We start from the raw sequence: 20,610 nt of genomic DNA on the forward strand, positions 1-20,610 counted from the left end.
ATATACCTGGAGGGTCCCATGCACCCTTCACCCCATCTCACCCAGTGTTAATATCTTGCTTAACAAGATATCACAATATCAAAATATCAGAACTAGAAAACTGATATTGGTACAGTCCACATACCTCATACATACTTCATCATTTATACATGTACTAATTTGTTTGTATGTGTATAGTTCTCTGCAGTTTTATTACATATTGTAGCTTCATGTAAACACTATCACAGTTACTGCAAGTTTTCTTCATACTATCCCTTTATAGCTATACATCTCCTTCCCTGTATTGCTAACTGCTAGCAGTGAATAACTTGTTATCTATTTTAAAATTTTATTTGTTTTATTTTCAAAGAGAGGGGAAGGGAGGGAGGAGAGAAACATCAATGTGTGGTTACTTCTCGTGTGCCCCCAACTGGGGTCCTGGCCCACAACCTGGGCATGTGCCCTGACTAGGAATTGAACCAGTGACTCTTTGTTTTGCAGGCTGGTGCTTAATCCACTGAGCCACATCAGCCAGGGCTGTTACCTGTTTTGTTGTTATTTAATGAATGTTATATAAATGGAGTCATACAGGATGTATTTGTTATTGGCTTTTTTCAGTAAGCCTAATTTCCTTGAGGTTCATCAAAGTTGTATCCTACAAAGTACAATACTTAACAAATGCAGCAGTACCATCACTAGTTAGCCTGACTAAAGCTAACATTGCAACTATGGTAAACATTAAACACATATTAATAAATTTCCACACTATTTTAAAATTTATAGAAGTCTTCCAGAGTATAATTTACATGACCCAGATTTTTTAGAAAACTTTTTTGTGAAGTTCAATTATTTCCCTTTCTCTTAATATATCTGCTTATAGCAAGATGATCTGTTTTCAAAATAATATCTCATAATTGTTTTGAAATAACATTAGCTCCTATTTTTTAATACATTCTAAAGATTTCTCTTGTGAGGGCTTAAAATCAGGAAACCTTTATTACTTTGTTCATTTTCTTGTTTTATTGTTTCTATGAAGTAATATTCTAAGTTTTATATACTGACTTAGAAATTAAATGTTTTAATATAACTTAATTGTATGATGGCAGAATTGCCTGTATGAATTTTTTTATAGATATAATACACTTAAAGAATATGCAGAATCCTGAATGGTTCACTTATTAAAACTGCTGAATTTTTTAAAAAGTAAAACTGGCAGACATATATTTCAGGAATTTTACCTTGTTATTAAATCATAGACTTTGTTTACATGCTGTTATGGAAAAGGTTTTTCTTCCCATTTGTTCAAAGCCATTCTTTAAAGAAGAAATTAGTCATTAAGTCATAAGAAAACTAACAGCCGGAAAAGTTGAACTGATAGATTATAATCTTCTGGTAATGTGATTTTGACAATTTAGCTACTGATTTATTCTTAAGGTACTTTTCTTCTATTGTTAAATTTTCTAAAATACTCTCCTCTACAGAACCACATGCACCATACATTTACTTTTTTCCTACATTTGACCTTAGTATATTTATAGATTTATAGAATGCAATTTACAAGAATTAATAACCATTCTATTACTACTTTGAGATATTTTATACATCAATAGTTGTTTTCATTCCTGTCTTGACATTTTCAACAGTTTCTGCCCAGACTTTTTCTCTGAATCTATCTGACATCTACTAGAATGTTTCAAAGGCATCTCAGAATTATGTCCACCTGACTAGTGTAACTCAATGGGTTGAGTGTGGGCCTGTGAACCACATGATCGAGGTTCAATTCCCAGTCAGGGCACAGGCCTGGGTTGCAGGCCAGTTCCCACCAGGGGACTCATGAGAGGCAACCACACATTGATATTACTCTCCTTCTCTCCTTCCCTTCCCCTCTAAATATAAATAAATGAGATCTTTCAAAAAAAGACTTAGGTCCATTAAGGAAACTCTCCCCCAAAAGAAAAAGTCTGTATAGATACAAAATTTTATGTAAAAATATATTGTTCATGTCTTGCCCTGGCTGGTGTAGCTCAGAGGATTGAGCGCGGGCCTATGAAACAAAGGATCATGGTTCGATTCCCAATCAGGGCACATGCCTGGGTTGCAGACCAGTTCCCAGCAGGGGACCCACAAGAAGCAACCACACATTGATATTTCTCTCCCTCTCTCCTTCCCTTCCCCTCTCTCTGAAAAAATAAATAAATAAAATAAAATAAAATAAATATATTGTTCACACCTATTGTTTATAAACATTCTAAAACCAGAAACTATTTAACATTAGAGAAATTATTGAATTATATTGCATCAATATAATTATTTTGTCATTAAAATTATTTTGAGAATGTCATGGGAAAACACTCACAATGAGTATAAAAGGCACAATATAAAATAGAGTATGAGGTATAATGCCAGTTGTGTATGTGCATAAGACAAATACTGAAAGAAAATATGTACTATAAGAAAACATTCTAAAAAATGTTTATCAGTCATTATCTTTGGATGATCAGAGTATTGGTAATTTTAACTTTTTAAGATATTCTATAATGAACACACAGTACATTTATTTGGAGTGCCTTTATTTAAAGTATAGTTGTATCCTATTACTTGACTTCACATTTTTAAAATATGGCCTGTTGTTTTAGTCAGTTTATACTATGTTATTCCGCAGTATCAAATAGCTTCTAAATTTAAATGAGTAGTAGTAACAAAGTTTATGTCTTAATCACCTGTATGGTGTGTCAGCTGCCAGTGGCCCTCCCCCTTGTTATTATCCTTAGAACAAGTTAGAGAAACAGTTCCAATCAAGGCATGCTGCTCTTGTATCAAAGGGAAAAGAGAGGGATTCTCTTAAGGTCCCTCTTTAGGGGGGACTGCTGGCAGAAGCAATCAGTCACTCTTAAAGCTTTTGTACAAAACAGACACTTTCAGTCATATTTTATTTGCCAAAGCAAGTCACATGGCCAACTGTATGTCGATGGGGCATGAAGTATTATCCTGTGGCAGAGAGAGCCCTTATAGTATTTGGCTAAGTAGAACGTACATGATAATTTCATCAAGTAGTATAAGCTGCCATACATATGACCTATCTGCATATTCTTGATTGTTTGAATAGGTACTGAATTATTGTTGCCGGGAAGTGCATATAGGGAGAATCCTCTACAGCTCTGGGGTGGAGGTGGGTAGTCATTAACATAGGGTACAATGAATCAGTATAAGGTTGTGGGGTTTTTTTAATTTAACTATTCTTATTATCCGTATTCAGTGGTTCTGAACATCATACATCACGAGAATGGTATATGTTTTCCTTTTATTTATTAAGATTGTAATTTTGTTTATAATATTACTTGCTTGTTTGAACTGAGTTCTTACCATTCTTTCTTCTGAATAAGAACTGATAAGTTTCTGTTTCGTATATATGTGTAAAGGGCCTATCTAGAATTATATACAACTGCTCTCAGTTTATTTTTTTAATCTTCACCCGAGGATATGTTTATTAATTTTAGAGAGAGGGGAAGGGAGAGAGAAAGAAACATCGCTGTGAGAAACATTGATCAGTTGCCTCCCATATGCAACCTGACTGGGGATTTAACACACAATCTAGGTATTTGCCTTGACCAGGGACCAAACCCACAACCTTTTTGGTGTATGGGATAACACTCCAACCAACTGTGCCATCTGGCCAGGGCTCAGTTAATATTTTGAATGATAGTTCTCAATGGATCTTAATTTCCTTGAGCTCATTAAATAAAAAATACACAGGATATTAATGAATTACTCTTTGAGAAATTATTCATTCTTTTAATTGATAATAAATGAAATTTGGGTATTTAAAGAGCACTCAGTGTACCTTATCTAAATATTACATGGAAACAGAATTGATATAAGTAATGACTACTGTTGTTTTGAGTAAAGATCAGAAAGAAAATGAAATGAAGAATTATATTTGTTTTGAAAATGCCTTTATAAATACTACTTTTGCTATATAGAACAAGATCTTATTTAAATTTTTAAACTTTAATTGGCTGTTATTATTTTAACTTGCCTTTATACAGCAGCCGTCAGATACTTTTGATTGTTGGTTGCTTGATTACATATAGTATGTTCATGAAGTTTAAAAATATTTTATTAATTTTTATATGTCTCAACTACAGTTTATATTTAATATTATTTCATATTAATTTAAGGTATACAGCATAATAGATAGACAATCATGTACTTTACAGATGTTCCCCCAGATATTTCCAATACCCACCTGGCAGCATACATTGTTATTATAATATTATTGACTATATTTTCTATACTGTACTTTATATTCCCGTGACTATTTTGAAACTACCAATCTGTAGTTCTTACTTCCTTCAACTTTTCATTCATTCTCCCAACCTCCCTCCACTATGGCAACTGGTGGGGGCAACTTTGCCAGCAAGTACCCCCCATCTGCCACAGATGAAAGTAAACACTACCAAGACATGATCTGCTTGGGAAGGAGAGGTGGTTAATCTGTCACAGAAGAAAGACCAAGAACCTCTTCTTCAGCCGCTTCTATTAGATTGTAATACACAGGAATACAGGTAAAGTTCATCAATCAATGTCAGGTGGCAAGGATCAAACAATAGATAACATTTCAGAGAAATCTGAGGGCTTAGTCTGAGTCAGTGTCTGTCAGGTAAGGGGATTGCAAAAACTTTGGGAGACATACTCATTTCCTGCTGGGACCCTTATCATATGAATGAAAGCACTCTTAGCAAAGAAGGCTTCACAGGACTTTAGGAACTCTTCCTTATGCCCGATCATCCCAGAACTCGCTCTAGCTGGCAAAGGGCTACACTGCCTTCCCAGTCATAGGTATTTAGGCTTATGTGGATTAGAACCAGGAAGTACTTCTCCCAGACAGAAATGGGGACTCAGGCTGTCAGAATAGCCGAGGGGCGAGGGTCCATCACTCCCTCTTTGCTGCAGCCCTTCGAGTCCTTCCTTGAGGGCCTCCCAAGCAATCATGTCTGACTTAGGTTGCCCCCCCTCTGAGGGGGGTCTCACTGGTCTCTGACTAACCAACCAAGTGTTGGGGGCAGAGGATGAAGCAGAAGCAGTGCTGCTGCCAGAGGTAAGCTTTGTCTCTTTAGTGGCTCACAGTCCGGAGGTCACTCACTCAGCCTTACCCATGGGGGGCAGTTACAACTCCTGAAACCAGGCAGAGCAGTTCCCAACAGACAATCATCAGTCTGTTCTCTCTACCTATGAGTCTGTTTCTATCCTCTTTTTGCTAATTTATATTGTTCTTTAGATTTCACACATAAGTAAAATCATATGGTATTTGTCTTTCTCTGACTGACTTAAAATAATGCCCACTAGGTCCATCCATGCTGTCAGAAATGTTAAGATTTCATTCTTTTTTATAGCAGAGTAATAGTCTGTTGTATATACATACCACATCTTTTTTATTCATTGTTGGGCACTAGTGTTGCCCTATAGCTTAGCTATTATAAATATTGCTGCAGTGAACATAGAAGTGTATATACTGTATTCTTTTAAATCCATGTTTTGGGCTTCTTCCAATAACATACGCAGAAGTGAAATTGCTGGGTCATAAAGCAGTTTCCTTTTAATTTTTTTGAGAAACCTCCATATTGCTTCCCCCGGTGGCTGAACCAATATGCATTCCAACCAACAGTGCAGTAGGATTGCCTTTTCTCTACATCCTCACCAACACTTTTTGTTAGTTGATTTATTAATGATGGTTATTCTGACAGCTGTGAGGTGGTATCTCATTGTAGTTTTAATTTGCGTTTTTCTGATTAGTGACTCAGCATCATTTTATATGTCTATGGGCCATCAGTATGCCTTCTTTGGAGAAGTGTCAATTCAGGTCCTTTGCCAATTTTTTATTGGATTGTTGGATTTTTGATGTTGAGTTTTATGAGTTCTTTTTTTAAATTTAATTCTTGTTCAAGTACAGTTTTCTGTCTTGCATTCCCAGCCCTCCCCGCCCAGTGCTCCCCACCTCCCTCCCATTTCCGCCCCCCACCTAAGTTATTGTCCATGTGTCCTTTATACTTGTTCATTTGAGTCCTTCCCCTTTTCCCCTGTGATTCTCTCCCCTCTCCCTTCTGGACCCTGTCAGCCTGTTTCGTATTTCAGTGTCTTTCGTCATATTTTGCTTGCTTGTTTGTTTTGTTGTTTAGATTCCTGTTAACAGTGATATCATATGGTATTTGTCTTTCACCACCTGGCTTATTTCACTCAGCATAATGCTTTCAGTTCCATCCATGATGTTTCAAAGGGTAGGAACTCCTTCTTCCTTTCTGCAGCATAGAATTCCATTCTGTAAATGTACCATAGTTTTTTGATCCAGTCATTGACCAATGGGCATCTAGGTTGCTTCCAACTCTTGGCTATCGATTTTCCCAACACCATTTATTTAATAGACTGTCTTTATCCCATTGTATGTTCTTGCCTTTTTTGTCAAATATTAATTGACCATATAGATGTAGGCTCTCTACTCTATTCCATTGATCTCTGTGTCTGTTTTTATGCCAGTAACATGATGGTTTGATAATTATGGCTTTGCAGTGTAGTTTGACGTCAAGTAGTGTGATTCTTGCAATCTTCTTCTTCTTTCAATATTTCTGTGGCTATTCAGGGACTTTTGGTTCAAATAACCCATATAAATTTTAACAAATAACCCATATAAATTTTAGGGTTATTTGTTCTAGTTGTATGAAATATTCCATTGGTATTTTGATAGGAATTGTGTTAAATCTATAGATTGTTTTGGGTAACATAAACATTTTAACAATACTGATTCTTCCTATCCATAAGCATAGTATATGCTTTCATTTATTTATAGCTCCTTCAGTGTCTTTCTTCAGTATTTTATAATATTCAGAGCACAGGTCTTTTACTTTCTTGGTTAAATTTATTCTTAGGTATTTTATTTAATTTTTTGACAGTTATAAATGTGATTGTTTTCTCAGTTTCCCTTTCTGATAGTTCATTATTAGTGTATAAAAATATAACTGATTCCTGAATATTTGTTTTGTATCCTGCTACTTTACTTAATTTTATTTATCAGTTGTATAATTTGCTGAAATCTTTAGGGCTGTTTACAGTACACTGTATATAGTATACTGTATATAGTATACAGTATATACATTTATACAGTATATACATTATCTGCAAATAAGGACAGTTTTACTTCTTCCTTTCTAATTTGGATGCCTTTTATTTTTAATTCTTGTCTGATTGCTGTGGCTAAGACTTCCAGTATTATGTCGAATAGGAGTAGTGAAAGTGGACATCTCTTTCTTTTTTCTGATCTTAGGGAAATGCCTTTAGTTCCCCACCCCTCACATTGAGTGTTCTGCTAGCTGTGGGTTTGTCATATATGATCTTTATTATGTTGATGTGTGTTCCATCTCTTCCCATCTTGCTGAGACTTTTTATCATGAATAGTGCTCATTTTTTTCAAATGGCTTTCCTTATCTTTTGATATGATCATATGATTTTTATCCTTCGTTTTGTTTATGTAGTACATCACAGAAATTGATTTGGATATTGTACCAGCAATCCTTACTGTATCATGGTATATGATTTTTTAATGTATTATTGGATCCATTTTGCATCTTTTTTCAGCAGGGATATTGGTCTATAATTTTTTCTGTTGTAGTGTTTACTGGCTTTGGAATTAGTATAATACTGACCTTGTAAAATGAGTTTGGCAGTCTTTGCTCTTCTTGAATTTTTTGGAATAGTTTGAGAAGGATAGGTGTTGGTTCTTCTTTTTTATGCTGCAATACTTTGTCCTTCATTAAGTATTTATACTCAGATATTTTAAAAATTATTTTATTGTTGTTCAAGTACAGTTGTCTGCATTTACCCCCCACCATTTTCCACCACCACACCAGCCATCCTCACCCCTCTACCCTTATTCCACCCTTCCTTGTTTTTGTCCGTGTGTCCTTTACAGTTATTCCTGAAACCCTTTTCCTCTTTCTCCCCGTTATCCCCTCCCACCTCCCCTCTGGTTACTCTCAGATTATTAATTTCAATATCTTTGGTTACATTTTGCTTGCTTGTTTGTTTTGTTTATTAGGTTCCACTTAAAGGTGAGCTCATATACTATTTGTCTTTTACCTCCTGGCTTATTTCACTTAGCATAATGCTCTCCAGTTCCATCCATGTTGTCTCAAAGGGTATGAGCTCCTTCCTGCTCTCTGCTGCACAGTATTCCATTGTGTAAATGTACCATTGTTTTTTGATCCATTCATTTACTGCTGGGCACTTAGGTTGCTTCCAGCTCTAGGCTATTGGTTCTACTTGAAAGTTTGGTAAAATTCACCTGTGAAGCCATCTGGCCCAGGGCTTTTGTTTTGTGGAAGTTTATGTTTACTGCTTTAATTTCATTAGTTGCAGTTAGCCTGTTCAGATTTTCTGTTTCTTCTTGGTTGAGTTTGGGGAAATTATATGTTACTAGAAGTTTATCCATTTCTTTGAGACTGTCCAATTTGGTGGCTTATACTTGTTTATAACATTTTCTTATAATCCTTTGTATTTCTGAAATGTCAGCTGTCTCTTTCTTTTCTTATGTTATTTATTTTGGTCCTCTCTTTTTGTTGACGAGTCTAGTTGAAAGTTTATCTTGTTTATCTTTGAAAAAAATACAACTCTTGGTTTCATTGATCTTCTGTATTTTTTCTTACTCTATTTTGTATATTTCTGCTCTAATTATTATTTCCTCTTTTGACTCACTTTGAGATTTGTTTGTTGTTTTTTTCCTAGTTCCTTTTTTGTAAGATTAGATTGTTTATTTGATATTTTTCTTGTTTCTTGAGATAGGTCTGTAATGATGAGTTTCCCTCTTGGGAATGCTCTTACTATGTGCCATGGATTTTGGGGTTATGTTTTCATTTTCAGACTCACTTTGTGTCAAGGTAACTTTTGATTTCTTCCTTGATAGTATTGTTAACCCATTCATCGTTTAGTAGATGTTATTTAGATTCCATGTCTTTGTGATTGATTTCTAGTTTCATACCATTGAAGTCAGATATGATGCTTGATATGATTTCATTCTTCTTAAATTTATTGAGACTAATTTTGTGCCTAACATGTGGTCTATCCTAGAAAATATTCTTCCATATGACCATGAAAATTATGTATATTCTGCTGGTTTGGGATGAAATGTTCTGAAGATATCAATTAAATCCATCTAATCAAGTGTGTTATTTTGCTCATAAANTAGTTTCATACCATTGAAGTCAGATATGATGATATGATTTCATTCTTCTTAAATTTATTGAGACTAATTTTGTGCCTAACATGTGGTCTATCCTAGAAAATATTCTTCCATATGACCATGAAAATTATGTATATTCTGCTGGTTTGGGATGAAATGTTCTGAAGATATCAATTAAATCCATCTAATCAAGTGTGTTATTTTGCTCATAAAGTTTAAAGTACTCTATATAAACTATTTTTTCAATCTAATAGTTAAGAAGAAAATACTTCTTTTAAATTAAAATACTATGTAAATTTTAGCAATGTGTCTTGGAGAAAAGTTTGGAAGCAGACCATGCTTACTTTTTATAACCTATTTTCCCTAGAAACAGCATGAATGGAATTGTGTATAGTGTATAGTTAAAACTTCTGCCTTATAGGAATTTTTCTTGGACTCAGAAGTACCTTTTGGTCCCACAGTAGTAGTTTTTGTGTGCATTTTTATTATAGTAGATACCGCTAAATAACTCTACAGAAAGGTACTTGTCAACTCTTGATAATAATAATAATTTTTCTCATTCCACTAGAAGGTAACATGTTATGTTATTGTAATCCCTTATTTATTATACATTTAAATTTTATTTTCTCTTTTTGTTCAAATTATCTATTCATAGCCATGGTACAATTTTGTATTAGGTTGTTTAGATTTCTGAGTAGTTTTTACTGTAAATTGGTTTCTGTCACTGAAACAAATCTAATCACACTGTCTCTTCATTGCAAGAATCAGTGGATTTATCATAATTATTTAACATGCTTGACCTTTTTCTCATTCTTGAATTCATACCCTTCATTGCCTTTCATAATAGACCTTAATTCCTGATTTTTCTCTTTTTAGGCTACTTCTCTTTTGATAGCCTTTTACTTCTACTCCTGTCAGTTCGTCCCTCTTCACAATATGTATTACTTTTCTTTTATATCTTCTCTGTGATCATAATTTTGATTCCTATTGGTGGCAAAATTACAGATCCCTCTAATACTACTGTGGTTTGTGCCTCCATTCAAAATTGAAAGAAAGACTGAATTTCTGTTAGAGATTAGTGAAAATAAAGATGTAATTTTTCCTGTCTAAGTTTACCAGCTCCCTGAGTTCTATCTAGCCTTATGAATTTGTGGATTTTAAGGTAAGTACCCCTACAAGACTTACATTTTCTATTGCTTGCTGGTCGTTTCCACCTACATATATCATATCATTGATGTTATCATAATAATTAAGTTTATTTGAATCCCATCTATATACTAGACAAAATGCTAGGTGCTTTTCATACATCATATATATCTCCTCTAGTCTTCTTTACTGTCCTATTATCTCAATTTCAGAGATATGGAAACATTTGGCTGAAAGTCAGGCTTGCCCAAGAATGTGAATATGGAAGCTGAATTCAGATTCAGGTCTTCCCGACTCTAGAGTCTTTGTTCTTAATTGTTATGTCATAATGTTTTATCTTTACCCTACTTTCTTTTACCCACCCCAAGATTCTGCTTGGTGGTACCAACTTCCACTACAATCAAACAACAGAATTATCCTAGGCTCTTTCTTTTCATTTATGTGCAACACATCACCAAGTTTTTCAGCTTATGCTTCAAAATGTTTCTTAAACCAAAATTCTACCCCTTCCCCCAATCAAACCAGCACTGCCAGATATTTAGTTTAAGCTTTTCTTTATCATATCTTAAGTCAGCGATTTTCAACCATTTCCATCTCATGGCACACCTAAACTAATTACTAAAATTCTGCAACATACCCCAAAATATATGTTTTGCCAGTCTCACAAAAAATAGGTATAATTTTGATTTATTCACACTGGATGGCTATTACTGTGTTGACATCATTTTTTTTATTTAACAATCTAAGACAAAAGACATGAGTGTCCCTGACTAAATAGTCAGGAATTACATTTTTAAAAAATTTTTGCTGCATACTGGTTGAAAATTGCTTACCTCTGCCTTAGACGGATTTTTTCCATTAGTCTCCTAATTATTCTCTCTACTTTCACTTTTTCTTCCTTTGATCCATACCACTCCTCAAGTAAGCTTTCTTATACAGAAATCTTATATTCTACTTTTATGTTTTAACACCTTTAATAACTTTACATTATCAAAAAGATAAAATTAAGTTCCATAGCATGTCACAAAAGCTCTTTAAATGAATGGTAGGTCAATCTCCCTTTCTTACTGCTTTGCCGTCATTTTGCTTTAGTTATATCTTGGAGACCTCCTACTTCCATACTTTTGCACCTCTTACTCTCTCCATCCAGAATTCCTTCTCTTCCTTAACTATCTAGCAAAATTATTCTAAAACTCCAGACTCAGTTCCTACATTATCATCTCTATGAAGCACTATGAATCCTTAGTCCCATTATACTAAATAAAGTAATTATTTCTGAGTTTTTGATGCCTCAAGTATAAAGTTAGGTTATCAACATCTATCTTAAAGGAATTGTTAAGAGGAATTAAATGTAAAATAACTAGTGCAGTGTCTTTGGAGGGATTGAACAAAAAACAAAAAAAAAAAGAGCTCATGAACACAGACAACAGTGTGGTGATTGCAGGGGGGAAAGGGGATGGATGTAGGTGGAAGTAGGTATAGGGGGATAAATGGTGATGAAAAAATAAATTTAAAAATACTCAAAATCAGTACTTTTATATTCTTCCCTTATATGACTCTGTGAATAACGATGTTATAATACAGTTGTGTGTTTGCCCCACATTCCGAACTTGGAGATGCTCAAGATCAAAAATTTTGTTTACTTTGTATACTCAGTGTCTATTTCAATTGCTGGTACTTATTAGCTATTCTATAAATATACTTTAGAGAATCTAATAAATGTTATGAGTAGACATTGAGTAGCACAGCAGAATGAAGTAAATGGTTCCTATGAGTGATTTCTGTTTGTTTCCTCTCTTTAAGTGGTGATGAGTTCCTCAACTTTCTTCTGAAACTGAACAAACAATGTGGCCATTTAATAACAGCAGTACAGAATATCATTACTGAGCTGCCTGTAAATTCTCACAAGGTATTGTACAAAACTTCCTACGTGAAGAAAATTATGAATGCTGAAGAATATTCCAGATAGTCAGTGATAATTCAGTAAACAATAGTGATCTGGTAAAATTGTATTTCTCTTTACAAAATTGCATAAGCTCTAAATAAGTTAATATGTTTAATGTCATTCCTTTATGTACTAATTAATTGGAAAAAGCCTTCTATCCCTCAAGAAGAGGTAAGTCAGACTAAAAATTAAATTAATCAGTGTATTGAACTTACCATTTGTTCTTAAAGGAAATTAATTGTTTAAATTAAAAAGTGACAGGAAACCCAAGTGAAAGTTGACACAAACCAGAGGGTTGAATGTTATTACAAGCCCTATTAATATAAGGATTTTTAATCAGGAAAAATTTATTTTGTTTTTTAAATCATTTTTACATTTCAGTTACATTTGACATACATTATTTTATTAGTTTCAGGTGTACACCCCAGTGATTAGACATTGTATAACTTACTAAGTGATCATATATATAAATCTCACACCCATCTGACACCACACATAGTTATCACAATATTATTGACTGTAATTCCTATGCTGTACTTTACATCATCATGACTATTCTGTAACAACCAATTTGTACTTCTTAATCCCCTCACCATGTTACCATAGCCTCAACATCCATTCAATCTGGCAACTGTCAAAGTGTTCTCTGTATCTATGAGGCTATGTCTGTTCTGCATGTTCATTGTTTTTAGATTCGGTTGTTGATAGGTATGTATTTATTGCCTTTTAATTGTTCATATTTTTATCTTTTTTTAAATGAACTTAACTGTTTTCACATCACTTCTTTTTTAAAAAATATTTTATGTATTTATTTTTAGAGGGGGGGAAGGGAAGGAGAAAGAGTGGGAGAGAAACATGAATGTGTGGTTGCCTCTCATGTGTCCCCTAGTGGGGACTTGGCCTGCAACCCAGGCATGTACCCTGACTGGGAATCGAACCGGTGAACCTTGCTTCACAGGCCCATGCTCAATCCACTGAGCTACACCAGCCAGGTTTTTTCTTCTTAAAGAAGACTCTTTAACATTTCATTGATGATGGTTTGGTGGTGATGAACTCTAGCTTTTTCTTGTCTGGGAAGATCTTTATCTGTCCTTCAGTTCTAAACAGTAGCTTTTGTCTTGCTGGTTTTCAGCTTCTCTCTTTATCTTTAACCTTTGAAATTTTAATTATGATGTGTCTTGATGTGGCCCTTTTTGGGTTCATCTTGTTTGGGATTCTCTGCAGTTCCTAGACTTGTATGTCTGTTTTCTTCACCAAGTTAGGAAAGTTTTCTGTCATTATTTTTCAAATAAGTTTTCAATTTCTTGCTGTCTCTCCTCCTTCCTGCACCCCTATGATGTGAATGTTGGTATGTTTGAAGTTGTCTCAAAGTCTCCTTACACTATTCCCCGTTTTTTGGATTGCTTTTTTCTTTTACTGTTCTGATTGGGTATTTCTTGCTTCCTTATATTCCAAATTGCTGATTTGATTCTTGGCTTCATGTACTACTCTACTGTTGGGTCCCTGTAAATTATTCTGTATTTCAGTTACTGTATCCTTTGTATCTAACTGGTCCTTTTTTATGCTCTTGAAGCTTTCACTAAGCTCATTGAGCATTCTTATAAACCAGTGTTTTGATATCTGCATCTATTAGATTGCTTGTCTCCATTTTGTTTAGTTCTTTCTCTGGAGTTTTGTTCTGTTCTTTCATTTGGGATATGGTTCTTTGTCTCCTCGTGTTTGTAGCCTCCCCGTGCTGTTTCTATGTATTAAGTGGAGCTGCTGTGTTTCCAAGGCTTGGTAGCATGACTCAACATAGTAGGTGTTCTATAGGATCCAGTGGCATAGCCTTCCCCATCACCCAAGCTGGGTACTCAAGTTGCACCCTCTGTGTGGGGTGTGTACACCTTCATCTTCTAGCTGAGCCTTTATTGCTGTTGGCATGTCAATGGGAGGAATTTACCCCCAGGCCAATCCATTGCAAGGACAGGCTGCAACCACTGACCTCCAACCACCATAGAGAATCAGTTGTACAGAGGCTCACCCTACAGAGCAGGACTTACTTCAGCAAGGCTCTGGTGCCTGCTGAGTCTATGCCTAGAGCATGTCTCTTGTGGAGGTGGTAGGGTGGTGGTGCTTTGATGTAGTCTGAAGCTGTCCCTAGGTGTGCTCGCTCTGAGAACTCCTGGGAAGTACAGGCCAAGGTCAGCCACTGCCTGTGTGTGGTATGGGCCACACAGAATGAGCTGAAAAGCAATCTGCAGGTGGCTGCTACTTGTGCTGGACTTGGAGGTGCCCAGGTGAGGACAGGCAGTCAACCAAGATGAGCTAATGCTAGTACTAGCCCCGGGGCCACTTAGTGAGAGGTACAGGGTGTGCTGAGGCCAGATGCTAATTGTTTGAGAGATTTTAAGAAAGTCTAAAGCATGATCCAAGACAGGATATTCATATGGAAAAGCCACTGTATACAGTATAGATCCCCACTAGGGTGGACCCCAAATTTAGGGTGGGGCAGGGCCTCAGGGAATCACCGGGGCAGGGCAAACAGTGTTAGCCAGGTTTATGGGGTCTCAGATATGACACCTGCTTGCCTCTGTGTGGTGGAATGCTTATTAAAGGAACAGTGGCCTCTACCAGCACTTTCTCTGGGAGAAAGCTGACCCTACAGTTCTCATCCTGATGCCAGACAGTTCATTTCCTCATCATACATCTGTGGTACCTTTCAAGCTACTGCCTCAGCACCGGAGCTCAAAGGTAGTGTGTCTGAGTACGTCTGTAAATGGGCTGTTTAGAAGGACTGCCTGGGGCTCCAGAAGCCCTCTATTTCTCTAAGCTTCGATCTCTACTGGTTTTTACAGCCAGAATCCTGCTTTGGGTGCCTGGTTTGAGGTAGGATGCTTTGCTCCTCAGGAGGAACCTCTGCAGCTGCAATCTCTCCTGATTATTGTCCCCCTGAAGTGGGTATGGAACCAGCTCATCCTGCATCTCCAACTCTCCTACCGGTTTCAGTGTGGCTTCTTTAATTCCCTAGTTGTAGGACTTCATTCTGCCAGATTTCAGGCAGCTGTCAATGATGGTTCTGTAGGTTAGTTGTAATTTTGATGTGGTTGTGGGAGGAGGGCATAAATTGTAATTAGAGAAAATGTAAATAACTCACATCAAATGCAAACTTATTTTGGAGAGTTTTTCATGTGATTTGGCTTTAGTTATTTGTTTATAGCAAAAAAAATTAATGTATTCGTTTTCCTGTGATATTTATGTAACACTGACATGGCAATCATGTCATTCTTAAACTTTTATGCATTTATTTTTGTCATAAATATTATTATTTCTAATATTGGTCTCCAATATTAGTTTTAAAGTTATATAATATAAAGTTATATGTATATACTATATATATTTAGTAAGTGCATTCAGGAAACTGATTTGACTGTTTATATCAATTTACTGACTTCGTTTTGGTGTCAGGATTTATCCTAAACAAAAAATGCTTTTTAGTTAAATAATTTAACATCTAATTTTTGTGGACTTAAAGTTTGAAAGTTGTTTCCCATTCTTTAAATTGCAACTTTTGAAAATTTTAACAGATAGTCCTTGAATGGGCTTCTCCCCAGAGTTTTACTTCAGTTTGTGAGGAACTGGTTAGTAATGTTGAAGATTTGAGTGAAGAGGTCTGCAAACTAAAAGACTTAATTCAGAAGGTATGTATTTAACATCAAAAGGGGGGAAATGATTTGCAGCCTAGTATATTAGATAATGAAGTAATTCTAACAAGAGCAACTTAAGCTCCCACTAAACTATTGGAAAGAGGACAGTTTCCAGTGGCAGAAATATACATAGCAAACAAACTTTGTCAGTCATCAAAGAAATGCATGTGAGAAGAGCAATGATACATTATTTTCATCCATTAAGTTAACAGGGATAAATGTATCTCTACCCATCTTTTATTAGAGTTAATCAAATTGATATTCTCCTGTGAGACAAATGTCACAACCTCTTTTAGAAACAGTTTGACAAGGTCTGTCAAGAACCGTAAAAATATTTGTATCTTTCAATAGTAGTTAAATGATTTCAAAATTGTATGTACCGTAAATATCCTATACTAGCAGAATGACTAAATAAATTATGGTACCCTTTTTTTACTATAATGATGTGCAGCCAGATGAGAAAATAATGAAAATCAGCTATCAACTTGTTTAAAGATACTAAGTTATATTTGTAGGTTTTACTTATATGTAAATGTGCAGGTAAAATATTACCAAAATGAAAGTTTATTAGCTGTATTAATGAGGTAGGATTGTGGATAAAATATTCTATTTTTTAGACCTTCTATAATATCTTTTGTAATTTAACTTTTTAAAAAAGTGTGGGCTTTTTAAATCTTGTTTTTATATACACATACAAGTATACATCTGGCCTCAAAGACAGGTGACTTTTTTTCCCTTTAAGAAAAGAAGGAGCTCCTACCCTTTGCAACAGCATGGATGGAACTGGAAAGCATTATGCTAACTGAAATAAGCCAGGCGGTAAAAGATAAATACCATAAGATCTCACCTTTAACAGGAACCTAATCAACAAAACAAACAAACAAGCAAAATACAACCAAAGACACTGAAATTGAGAACAGGCTGACAGTGGCCAGAGGGGAAAAGGGAGGGAATTTCACGGGAAAAGGGGAAGGGTTTGAAGGAACAAGTATAAAGGACACATGGACACAATAACAAGGGCAGGGGTAGAAATGGGAGAGAGGTGAGCTGGGATGGGCGTAGAAGGCAGAAAACTGTACTTGAACAACAGTTAAAATTAAAATTAATTAAATAAATAAATAAAAGGAAATAGGCTGTAACAAAATCTAAGATCCTGAGATACGGAACTCTTTTGAAGATAAGTAAGAAACGAAAATACCCTCACCTAACTAAAGAACTTACTTTTGAGTTCTTTAAGACTATTTATAAATAAGCTTAGTATACATAAAGTTTTTAAAATATATGATGTATAGATTATGCATTAGATTTTTATAGCATCAACCAATAAAATTAATATTTCATTATTTAATTTAGTATTCCATTATTTTCAACAAAAAATTTTCCTCAAAATAAATTTTATATATGTTCCAGGTTATTTGCATTCTAGCTATTAACAGATATTCCAATCAAAAGTAGTCTTTTTAAAAAGTGAGTAGAAGACTCCTAGCCAAGATGGAGGTGTAGGTAGACACACTGTGCCTCCTTGCACAACCAAAATAAGGACAACAACAATTTAAAAAAAAACAGTACTGACAGAAAATTGAACTGTATGGAAGTCTGACAACCAAGGAGTTAAAATAGACATATTCATCCATACTAGTAGGAGGGGTGCGGTTGGGCGGCAGGGTGGAGTTGGGTGGCAGGGTGGAGAGTGCTCCAGGCTAGGTGACTGGTGGGCCCCAGGCACACAAGGTACCAGCTGGTGGATCCAGTGAGGTGGCGGATTATCGAGGGGCACAGCCTGTAAGGGGACTGGTGGACCAGGCAGTCCCACATTTGCATGCATATAAACCAGGCAAAACTGGGGGGCAAGGCCAACCGTGCAACCCAGGGTCCCAGCTCTGGGAAATAAAGCCTCAAAACACCTGTGGGAGTTAAGGTGCCAGGAAACACTCCCAGCCTCACAGGAGAGTTCATTGGAGAGATCCACCCAAATGGGAGTCTGCACCAGAAGGGCCCAATTCACTTGTGGGAAGTGGGGGAGGTAACTGAAAGCCAGCAGAGAGCAGAGCAAGCGCTGCTGTTCCTACTCAGACCCCACCCCCACATACAGCATCACAACCCAGCTACTGGGTTGACCCACCCTAGTGAACACCTAAGGCTCCGCCTCTCACATGTAATAGGCACATCAAGACCAAAAATTTGCCCAAATGAAAGAACAGACCAAAGCTCCAGAAAAAATACAACTAAGTGACAAAGAGATAGCCAGCCTATCAGATGCACAGTTCAAAACACTGGCAATCAGGATGCTCACAGAACTGGTTGAATTTGGTCAGAAATTAGATGAAAAAATAAAGGCTATGCTAAGTGAAATGAAGCAAAATGTACAAGGAACCAATAGTGATGGGAAGGAAACTGGGACTCAAATCAATGGAGTGGACCAGAAGGAAGAAAGAAACATCCAGTCAGAAAAAAATGAAGAAACAAGAATTCAAAAAAATGAGGAGGCTTAGGAACCTCCTGGACATCTTTAAACATTCCAATATCCAAATTATAGGGGTACCAGGAAGAGCAACAAGTGGAAAACTTATTTGAACAAATAATAAAGAAGAAATTCCCCAATGAAGTCCAGGAAGCTCAGAGTGTCCCAAAGAAGTTGGACCCAAGGAGGAACACACCAAGGCGCCTCATAATTACATTACCCAAGATTAAAGAGAAGGAGAAAATCTTAAAAGCAGCAAGACAAAAGGAGACACTAAGCTACAAAGGAGATCTCATAAGACTGTCAGCTGATTTCTCAAAAGAGACCTTACAGGCAAGAAGGGGCTGGAAAGAAGTATTCCAAGTCATGAAAGGCAGGGACCTACATCCAAGATTGCTCTATGCAGCAAAGCTTTCATTTAGAATAGAAGGGCAGATAAAGTGCTTCTCAGATAAGGTCAAGTTCAAGGAGTACATCATCAATTTCTTATTATATGAAATGGTAAAGGGACTTATCTAGGAAAAAGAAGGTAAAAAACATGTACAATAAAATTATAGCAAAGTCATTATTACCAACCACATCTAAAACAAAAACAAACTAAGCAAACAAATAGAACAGGAACAGAACCACAGAAATGGAGGACACATGGAGGGTTATCAGTGGGGGACTGGGAGGAGCAGAGAGGGGGAAAAGGTACAGAGAATAAGTAGCATAGACAGTAGGTAGAAAATAAACAGGGGGAGGGTAAGAATAGTATGGGAAATGTAGAAGCCAAAAACACACATATGACCCATGGACATGAACTAAAGTAGGGGAATGTGGATGGGAGAGGGAATGCAGAGTGGAGGGGAGTGAAGGGTGAGGAAATGGGACAACTGTAATTGCATAATCAATAAAATATATTAAAAAATAAAAAGTGAGTAGAAATTTGTAAAGCAAATTCTACCAAAAAATAGGGAAATAAAGTTAATTCGAATGGAGCATATGGACAATATATTTCAAAATGGTTGTACATGATAACTCCATTCCAGAGAAGGGCATCTTAGAGATTGTATTATTTCTCACATTCGTTTATTCAGCAAACACAAAATTGCTTTCTATATGTCAGCCAAATTAAGCTACACAGGCTAGGGAGAGCCTGATATGCTGAGAACATTAAAATTATAGCTCATCTTCACTCCCTGCATTGTGTGGAAGGATTTAAGGAAAATGGTATTGATTTTACTTAGTGTAGTATTTTTTATGGGAATCCATAGGAAATTTGGAAGGATTTCTATAAAAATGCTTTCTGCAAAGCATCAACCTTTAATGTTTAGTGGGGGAATTCCCCAATATCTTTTCCTCACATTGATAATTACTTGGTTTCTTCAAGATGAACTAAAAACATGTTGGGGGCGGGGTTAGAGGATTGAGATGAAACCAGAGAGACCAGATTTTTCTTAAAGGAATGAAATTAAGAAACATTGCTTTAAGGGGTGATTTTGACTCTAAAACATAAATAAACCAGATACTGCATTTATTTTAATGTGTACTATAAACAGAAATTTTAGCTAAATGGAAGGCCTTTTTCTGTGACCTTTACCTGGAATCTGTACATTTCTCTGTGAGGACTAGCCTTGAAAACATATTTCTTGGATTATAACAATAGCAGATACAGTTCTTTGGGAAGGAAAGTATTAATTTTGGAGCAAGCTAGTGCATTGTTTTTTCTGGATTAGTCTTGCATGAATAGTAATCACATAGGAGATTTGATTTAAAAAACTATGAAAGCTTCCAGATTTGGGAATAAGCTGTCATGCCTGTTTACTATACGATACTTCCAAGTTTACCAATAATAACCGAAGGGAATTTTTACAAAGAACCATGTGAGTTATCATAAGTATATGGAGGAGGTAACAGAGAGGGTGGGAGAGGTCAAGGCTGGACTTTAGCACCACATCACTCTCATCCAAACCAACACACTGACAGGCTCCTGTCAGAAGGGTTGTTCTAAGTAACTGGTGAGTAAAAGGAATGACTGTTTCAGGATTCAATAAATGGAGCATCAATGCCAAAAAGGAATCTGTTGCTGAATGAAGCCATTTGGAAGTTAGACCAAGAATACAGTATTAATGAGATTGGCACTGAAGTCCGTTTCTACTATATATTTAAAATTAATTTTATAGGC

At 35.9% G+C, this 20,610-nt stretch overlaps 1 protein-coding gene across 1 annotated transcript in view; it reads left to right on the forward strand.

The window, feature by feature from the left end:
- The window catches only part of ASZ1 (ankyrin repeat, SAM and basic leucine zipper domain containing 1), an 85,853-nt gene that overhangs the window by 63,831 nt on the left and 1,412 nt on the right, over positions 1–20,610 (forward strand). Inside the window, exons 11-12 of the mRNA XM_037064220.1 lie at positions 12,155–12,260; positions 15,863–15,976. Of these exons, the coding sequence (XP_036920115.1) occupies positions 12,155–12,260; positions 15,863–15,976 (220 nt within the window). The remainder of the gene's footprint in view (positions 1–12,154; positions 12,261–15,862; positions 15,977–20,610) is intronic.

The sequence above is a fragment of the Sturnira hondurensis genome, unplaced genomic scaffold, assembly GCF_014824575.4.
Source record: "Sturnira hondurensis isolate 20B ecotype Veracruz unplaced genomic scaffold, ASM1482457v3 Scaffold0014953, whole genome shotgun sequence".
NCBI lineage: Eukaryota > Metazoa > Chordata > Mammalia > Chiroptera > Phyllostomidae > Sturnira > Sturnira hondurensis.